The following is a 9,162-nucleotide window of genomic DNA, read 5'->3' on the forward strand; positions in this document are numbered from 1 at the left end:
AATGACTTACAGTAACACAACCAACTGTAACATGTTCATGTAGGTCTCAGTTATAATACACCTTTTAGATTTTTGATATTTATTAAAATAAACGGTAAATTCATATCTACACTAAAAAAAAACTTCCTGTAGAAATTACAGTAACTAACTGGCAGCAGTTCGCTCGTAACTTACTGTAATTTTATTTTGTAGCAAAAATACTGTATTTTATTTTACCGTGTCATTTAACTTGCTGTAAATGTATTTACAGTGTAATGTTGTTTAACTGTAAAATATTTTATTATTGTATTCATTTTTTGGTCCTTTCTTGAGTAATGCATTTTAAAACAATAGAAAACATACTGTTATACTGTAAAGTTCACTGTAATTGGTTTGCTTCACTTTTCAGTTACTGTAAAACTATATGCACAAATAGTAAAATTAGCAGTTCCATTAAAATAACAATAGAAAAAAAAAAACAATGACAACTGTGTAACTTCATATTTTTAATTTTCCCAATGCCCCCTAGTGTAGGAATACATATCTACAGTGTAGATATGAATTTACAGTTTATTTTAATAAATATCAAAAATCTAAAAGGTGTGCATTATAACTGAGAACTACATGAACACTTCACAGTTGGTTGTGTTACTGTAAGTAATTTTCCTCAAATGCTATTGAAGTTAGAAAAGTGTATACCAATGTCGTATGTAACTTTAGAGACGGTCCCTAGATTTGCGAATATCGAATGCCAGGAAATGACACCTCTGGCCATTCCACTGGGTCGTTTGTAAAGTCACAGATACTATACGGACAATATGACTCAATTTTTCTATGTATCTTGCTCTGTTGAACGGCAAAAATGACTTTACTAGGCTATACTGGATTTACACCATGCACCATGCGCGGGAAAGCCGCGCCCCCAGCTATCACAAGACCCGACCAAGTCCATGGTTGACACCCTCTCATTAGCATGTTGTGCAGAGGAAAAATAAATGCGGAACTACATTCAGAAATAAATGAGTGATCAAAGGAAAATAAATAGGATGAGTTTAGCATTTCCTTAAACATTTTCCATTTGCCCACCAATTTATTTTATTTATTTGCCTATATTTCATCACACGTTTAATTATTTATATATGTATTTTATTTATTTATTGCTTTTGCAGGTTTCGTTCTCCATAGTGTAATAGCGCCCCCTACCGTATAACAATGAAAATATTCTCGGAGCACAAGTATAGCTCATATATATTTAGACTTTTTCTAAGTATGTGTCAAGTATACTTAAATGTCATTTTAAGTATATTTCTGAGAAGTACATAAAAAGTAGACTGAAAGTATACATTCCTATTTTTAGTTTAAAAGAAGTGTACTAATAGCACACTTGAATACACTTTTTCGTAAGGGTAGTGCTAAATATGCACTAAACGTGAAGATTTTAAAAGAAAAATAAATGCAATGCAGTAGGCTGCACTGTTTCTTTTTGAGGTTTAGTCAACTGTGAGAAATGAGATACATAAATGTATAAAGGTATTGGAAAAACACTGCACTCAGTTTAAGGTTAAACCTCCACTCTAAAAGTGAGTGACCCTTTTTGTCATTGGCTGTGCCAAGGCCAGTGGAACATATTTACGGTTTAACCACACCATTGTGCTGTGTGTGTTACATGGCCTGGCACGGTGTGACTCACTTCCTAAGAACCACCTTTTTTTTTATTTTTTTTATTAGTTTAATTATTATGCATTTCAAAATAATCTGACAAAAACTGTCATAAGCATTGAAAATAATTTCACAAAAATAACAAATAATGTGCACATTCTCCATTCTAAAATATTTCCTTCCACAGTTTACAGAGAGAACAAAGTATGGTTGAAAAATATATAATTTTGTCAACAATTGGTCACAGAAGTTTCAACCAACATTTTGTAAAAGATACAGATATAAAACATTTTTTTTCCAATAGAGAAAAAAAATCCTGTACACACAAATGTAATCTAAAGCAGGGTTTTGAAAAACTTTCATGCAGAAAACATTTGGACATTCATACAGCATTCAAAAATAAAAATATAAAATTATATATTAAAAAAAAGGTTAAATATTGTCTGGAGAATATTTACTCTCTGTTCAGGAGGCACTGCAATTGTTTTCTACCAACTAACTGTAGATAAACCTAGAGAGAAGAGAAATAAAACAAAATATTTTCATCTTAATAAAGTAACTGTGATTAATCTAATTTTCAACTGGTTTTTGAACTATTTTCCTCTGAACTTTTGCATGGACAAAAAGCTGCAATTTTGTGCTCAAAAATACAGTAAAAACATATATTTAATATATTTTTAAAAGTAATTTATTCCTGTGATGCAAAGCTGTCACATGATCCTTCAGAAATCATTCTAATATGCTGATTTGCTGCTTAAGAAACATAGTTCACAATTAATATAAGACTATAGCACAATGACTGCAATATCTGTAGAGTGGAGCAATCAATGGGGGGCCAAGTTATGTCTTCAGTTTCTAAAAAAAAAGTAGTCAATAGCAAATTAAAATAGTCATAGAGTAAATGAACTCACCAGTGAAGTATATTCTGGTGCTGTTGCTGAGTTTTGGAGGTGTTTCTGTGTTCATACAGTAATAAACTCCTAATTCATCAGCAGTCACATTATTAATAACCAGACGATGTTTAAACTGCACTGAATATTTCTTTCTGAATGATTTATTATGGTAAAAAGGTGGTGTTTGTGTTGAGAATGATCGTAGAATCACTGTTGGAGGATCTGCTGTTTTCAGTAAAATCCAATAAACCTCATTTTCATCAAGATCACAGTTTATGCTCACATTTGATCCCAAGCTTGTAACACTCTAAAGAGAAAGGAAAAATTGAAATCGCATCATATGACCCCTTTAAACAACTTATTCAGCTCTGCGGCTCGTACTCCAATGCTGTGTTCGAAATCACCCCCTATACCCTCATTCACTATTCCCTACATTAGTCCACTAATAGTGTAGTTGAAGGAGTAAATGAAAACGAGTGAGTGAATTTAGATTTATCTTGAACTCTGTCATGGAAACTAGCATGTATAAACATCCATTAAACTATTAATAATCAATTTAAACTACATTTATACATGTATACTATTATACTGCACCAGACAGGTGCGAGGACATCCATGGAATACATGCAGTGGATATATATTTTTTTCTTTTTATTAAATTCAAAAGGTTGCTGCAGGTCTGGTTTTTTTTCTGCTGCTGGTTTTGCATGCTCTCTCTCTCGTGCCAATACATCCCCACACACCATACTGCCAGCCCCTGCCCTAGATTCACATAAAGCTTCTTTGACAGTGACAAAACAATTGTCAAATGCTCTTGTATTAAATGTGTGTCTACAGTATTTACAGAAACAAAGACCATCATCTGGTGCATACTGTAAATATAATGTAACCATATATTGTATCACTCAGTATAGCAATATTTTATTGGCTATATACGTGTGTTTACATCAGAAAGTTTTAACCTGGTGTCACATGCCATTATATAAACTTCATGTTCTTCTCTGGAAGGTAAAGTTGTTCATCCCGAGGAAGATTTAAGCTTCAGGAAACAAATTTGCTCAAATTATGATTCTACAACAGTGTCAGAAGATCAGAAAAAACTTTCACTAGGCCAATATAATTTTTTCACAGATTAATCACTGATTTACTAATTTATTCATTTTACTAAAGCATTCATTTATTTACAGGTATTGTTGATGTTGTTCCAGACTGTGTATGTTTGACTAGATAAAAAATGATTAGCCTATACATGAAGGATTTTGCATTTGTTTAGACTAGTTCATAGTTTAAATGACTGATAATCTTTCTCGTTCTATATATAGTGTAGTATCAATTAGTTGTGGTAGAACAGAAAGTCTAAGTGATAACAGAAAATAAAAAATATATATTTCAAAAAAAAATGTCTTACACATAACTCAAATTATCAACCTGAAAAGCATATTTTATTGGAAAAGAAACAAGTTAGTTTTTACACAGTAATAACACAGTTCACTATAACACTATAACAAGATAATTTGAATTGTAAATGTTATTTTTATCAGTAATACACTAAGAAAGGTGCTTAAAAGGTTCTTCACAGCGATGCCATAGAAGAACCATTTTTGATTCCACAAAGAACCATCTCTTTCTTACCTTTTTATAATCTGAAGAACCTTCTTTCACCACAAATAACCTTTTGTGAAACAGAAAGGTTCTTCAGATGTTAAAGGTTCTTTATGGAACCATTTAGACAAAAAAGGTTCTTCTATCTATGGCATCATGAAGCACCTTTTTTTTTGAAGAGTGTACATTGAAGTTGTCAGTCCTGTGTCTTTTGTTTTCCTCCCCCACGTGCTCCATGTCCTGGTTTTCCCCCGTGTTCCTCTTTGCCCATATTTGGTCCTTCCCATTCCTGTCCTATTTATGATCATTTTCCAGGTGTTCCCTCATTAGTTTCCATGTGTATTTAAGCCCTGTGTTTCCTGAGTCCTGCGTGCTGTCTTGAACGTCGATCCCGTGTCCTATTGCTTTCTTGTTTTTTCCCCCGTGATTATGGAGATCGCGGCACGCTTCATTGCCCTAGCCCGTGAGTATGCCAGGGAGTTCTGCGGGCTCGCCGCGGAGACGGCATTAGATGACGCCACCATCAACTCTCTGTTCTGGCATGGGGACAACTACCATCGCCCCGTGGACCTCCCAGACACCACGGGACTAAGCTGGAGGGAAGGGTTCTCCATGTCCAGCCCAAGGAGGGCTCCAGTCTCCAAGTCAAGCCCAGGGAGGGCCACAGTTCCAGAGTTAGACCTACGGAGGGCCTATGAAACCGAGATTCTCCCCAAGGATTTTCTCCCTGTTCCACAATGGCCTCCTGAACTGTCTGCTCCGCCATGTCCTCCTGAACTCCCTACTCCGCCATGGCATCCTGAACTGTCTGCTCCGCCATGTCCTCTTGAACTCCCTACTCCGCCATGGCGTCCTGAACTGTCTGCTCCGCCATGTCCTCCTGAACTCCCTACTCCGCCATGGCGTCCTGAACTCCCCGTTGGATGTTGTGGGGCGCATGGACGTGCCTTCCAGGAGGGGGGAGTAATGTCAGTCCTGTGACTTGTGTTTTCCTCCCCCACGTGCTCCATGTCCTGGTTTTCCCCCTTGTTCCTCTTTGCCCATATTTGGTCCTTTCCGTTCCTGTCCTATTTATGATCATTGTTTCCAGGTGTTCCCTCATTAGTTTCCATGTGTATTTAAGCCCTGTGTTTCCTGAGTCCTGTGTGAAGTCTAACTGTTGGATATTTACAGCAATTGAACGTTCGGTATGAAGAGTGAATGTGTTACAGCACTTATCAATATATCAATATCAAATGATCTGACAGAAAATATGTAGACTAAGTATACAAACAGCCGGCAAGCTGCAACACTGCTTGGTTTCCACTTGAGGTTTAGCCAACTGTGAGAACTGAGATACATAAATGTATAAAGATACCGGAAAAAAACTGCACTCGGTCTAAGGTTAAACCTCCACTCTAGACAAAGTTGACAGATGCTGTTTGTCATTGGCTGTCAACTGACCAAACAAGTGGAACATATTTATGGTTTTGGTTTAGCACTTCAGTTGAGTTTAACCACACTGTGTAGCTTGTATTTTTGTATGCAGTGTGTATCATATAGGCCTATATGCACACACAAAACAACTTCATAAGACTTTTATTAGGTTTGTTTATTATTATTATTATTAATTTATTATTAATCATGTATAATAAAATGTAGTGTATCTGACAATGATGTGTCTGAGTTTATAGTCATAAACATCAATAGTCGTTATTTAAAATGATGCTAAAATTGCATTTACTTCTTGTGTTTTTAATTAAAATCCTGTTTACATATTTCTATATTTATATACTACATTTAAATTTTAAAATGATTGTAAACCTAATTGTAAATTTGATGTATATCTAAGAATAGAAGGTATTAGGAGGATTATTATAGGATTATTATAAAAGGAGTCATATTTATATTGTTTAATAATGTTTAATAAAAAAAATAATTCAGAAAATATTTACAAAGGCAAAATTATACAAATGAATAATACAAATATCATATATTATATTGTTATTATAATAAAAAGATATCAAGCCATCAAATGTTTAATTTAACTATCAATGATGACATACTTTTTTAATTAAAGCAGTTTAACAATATAAGCAGTTCACTCTGTTCTACAATGATTTGGAAATCTTTCAGACATTGTTACCTCTTCAGGGACCAATAGCATGGGAAACTCAACCAAACAGGCTCCACAAAAACAATAACAACAGTAATGTTCACATTCTCACTTTTAAGACCATTCCATTTTGTCAAACATATTCAGAGAGACCAAAGATAGAAAAAGATATACTCACGTCAACAATTGCTAACAGATGTTTCAACCAGTTTTTTTTAAAAGACTCAGCTATTGCAAAATAATGGTCTTCCAGTTGAGAAAAGAAAAAGAAGTAGACCAACTAGTAAACAAAAACGTTCTTAAACACACATATTTAATTTTGAAGCAGGGGTTACATTGCAACATCCCCCAAATATAATGATTCCCTTTTGCGGAAGCCCATTAAAATACGAAGGCCACTATGTATTTTTCATGTGTAATATTCTGACATTCATACAACATTTAAACTGTGAATTATTATTTTTTTTAATTAAAGTAAAATATTCATTAGAAAATGTTCTATTAAGAAGAATACACACGCATATACGTATACATACATACATACACACACACACACACACATATATATATATATATATATGTATAGATAAATGTAGATATATGTAGTAATAATGGGTATATATATATATATATATATATCATATATCATGACTTCCAAACTTTTGCACCTTTTCCCAGAATGAAGCAGTAATATTATACATTTTATCATATTCAATCAAATAAAATCTTTTTAATCAATTAAAAAAAAGCTTATTTACAACTTTTTTTTTCTTTTTCATAAACCCACTTTGAAAACAGACTGGTTAATGTTTTGCTGGTTAAATCTGTCTACCAAATAGCTTGTGATTAGACATTTCAGATTTATATTAACATAAAGAAAGTAGAAAAAAGTATGACTGATAGACGTGTTTATGATTTTGGCAGCTGTAGTGAGGCATAGGTGCTGTTGATTTGGCTCGACCGAATATTTCTACGGAGCTTGGAAAAATCCACCTCAGCGTACTGAAAGAGAAATGAGGACAACAAATGTAGCATTTCAGAAGCAGTTGTCTCTGAAGCAAAATAAATGTTATACAAGATACTACATAATTTACCTGTAATTGCTGTGGATCCTGATGCTGTTCTGCAACTTGTGTCTGCTGTAGATCAGCATTGAGTTGTTGTGATCGATCTGTAGACCTTCTGTTCCCAAATACAAAAACTTTTAATAGTCCTGTAAAAGGAACAGTGAGTTTCACTAAACGTTGTATACTGCTTCCTTATGATGTATACATTTTTACATAAATGTCAAAATAACAATTTACTAATTAAAGTAAAAGTTAAATTAGTCAATGTAAAATTTTGTTACATTGACTAATTTAACTTTTACTTTAATTAATAAAAAAACTTTATATTAATATTTTTACAGATGTCTGAAAATAACTCACCGATCAGCACAATAATCAGAAGTCCGTTCATCAGAGCAGATATGATGCTAATAATCTGCCATTGTGTTTGATTCTGCTCAATAAACTCATAAACTGTATGATTGTGACACTCAGTTAGTTGAGTTGATTCTGTAATGAAAGTTTCCACAGTCTGTTAAAGTAACAGTGTTTGCGCAATGTCTGTGATTTTGTAAAAGAGGATATACTTATGTTTTTCATAAGTATCTAAAAAAATATATGTGATCATCAGTATGTTTTGATCACTGAAGAAGAAAATGAACTCACCATTGAAGTATATTCTGGTGCTGTTGCTGAGTTTTGGAGGTGTTTCTGTGTTCATACAGTAATAAACTCCTAATTCATCAACAGTCACATTATTTATAACCAGACGGTGTTTAAACTGCACTGAATATTTCTTTCTGAATGTTTTATTGGGGTAAAAAGGTGGTGTTTGTGTTGAGAAAGATTGTAGAATCATTGTTGGAGGATCTGCTGTTTTCAGTAAAATCCAATAAACATCGTTTTCATCAAGATCACAGTTTATGCTCACATTTGATCCCAGATCAGTTAGTAGATCTGACACACCATACTGACAACAGATTAATACATCTGAAATATAACAATTAAATAAACAATATGATTTAGAATATCTGCTTCAAAACACTGTGAACCTATAAAATAAATTAAAACAAATTAAAACAATTTATGACAAAGCACATGCAAATATATACATAACAAGTAATGAACTCACAGAGCTGAAGCTGAAGGATCTTCATGTTGTTGCAGTGAATAAAACAGCTAAATATAATGAAACCTTGTTCATTACACAGCAGCTCTGAAGCAAAGAGAGAAAAAAACTTCTCCCACATCAGAGGAAGTCAAGTTTGCTCTGACCACACTGTACACACTTTTTTGAACACCTAATGCCCAACACCAACTTTGTTAAGTCAAGCATGTTTTTATTGCCATTGTTTTTCAGTCATATTTAATCTCAATAACCAAAATGAGCAATTTTATCCCCTACCCTCACCCAATAAACAGCGCTACGACAAGTGTCTGTGTCACGAATCTGGTTCATGGACTAGGGCTGCACGATAAATCGAAATGGAATCGAGATCGCAATTCGACAGAAGCTGCAATTGTCATGCATTACAGAATACTCGGCCACACAAGGATCCAGCAGCTTTCCTGAACGACACTGGCCAGGTATGGACACCGCAAGACTGTTATTAGCTCTCGAGCAGGGCACCCGATCGCTCGAGAGCTATATTCAAGAGTATTTAGATCTTGCATGTTTCTCTGATCTGCCGGGCGGCAACAGCGGAGCCTGTTCGCAAAATGGCGGCCATAACAAGTCACAGTTGATCTTCATGAGTCAAGTCACAGCTGTTCTTCATGAGTCAAGTCACAGTTGATCGTCATAAATCAAGTCAAGTCACAGTTGATCTTCATGAGTCAAGTCAAGTCACCGTTGATCTTCATGAGTCAAATCAAGTCACAGTTGATC

At 34.3% G+C, this 9,162-nt stretch overlaps 1 protein-coding gene across 1 annotated transcript; it reads right to left on the reverse strand.

Annotated features, from left to right (window-relative positions):
• Window positions 1-7,137: 7,137 nt before the first annotated feature.
• On the reverse strand, window positions 7,138-8,446 carry LOC107755337 (uncharacterized). The gene is made up of 5 exons (XM_016572092.1): window positions 8,407-8,446; window positions 7,941-8,264; window positions 7,656-7,784; window positions 7,323-7,441; window positions 7,138-7,230 (listed from the first exon to the last, which is right to left on the reverse strand). Exons 1-5 carry the CDS (start codon window positions 8,429-8,431, stop codon window positions 7,138-7,140), a joined length of 690 nt encoding a protein of 229 aa, XP_016427578.1. The 5' UTR covers window positions 8,432-8,446.
• Between the last annotated feature and the right edge of the window lie 716 nt (window positions 8,447-9,162).

This window comes from Sinocyclocheilus rhinocerous, unplaced genomic scaffold (genome assembly GCF_001515625.1).
Source record: "Sinocyclocheilus rhinocerous isolate Xijiao unplaced genomic scaffold, SAMN03320098_v1.1 scaffold2307, whole genome shotgun sequence".
In the NCBI taxonomy this organism is placed as follows: Eukaryota; Metazoa; Chordata; class Actinopteri; order Cypriniformes; family Cyprinidae; genus Sinocyclocheilus; species Sinocyclocheilus rhinocerous.

Coding starts and splice junctions, on each gene's coding strand:
- LOC107755337 (XM_016572092.1), bottom strand. CDS start 8,431: ATGAAGATCCTTCAGCTTCAGCTCT. Junction 8,265..8,406: donor GATCCTTCAGCTTCAGCTCT/GTGAGTTCATTA, acceptor GTTATATTTCAG/ATGTATTAATCTGTTGTCAG. Junction 7,442..7,655: donor TCTGATTATTGTGCTGATCG/GTGAGTTATTTT, acceptor TTCCTTTTACAG/GACTATTAAAAGTTTTTGTA.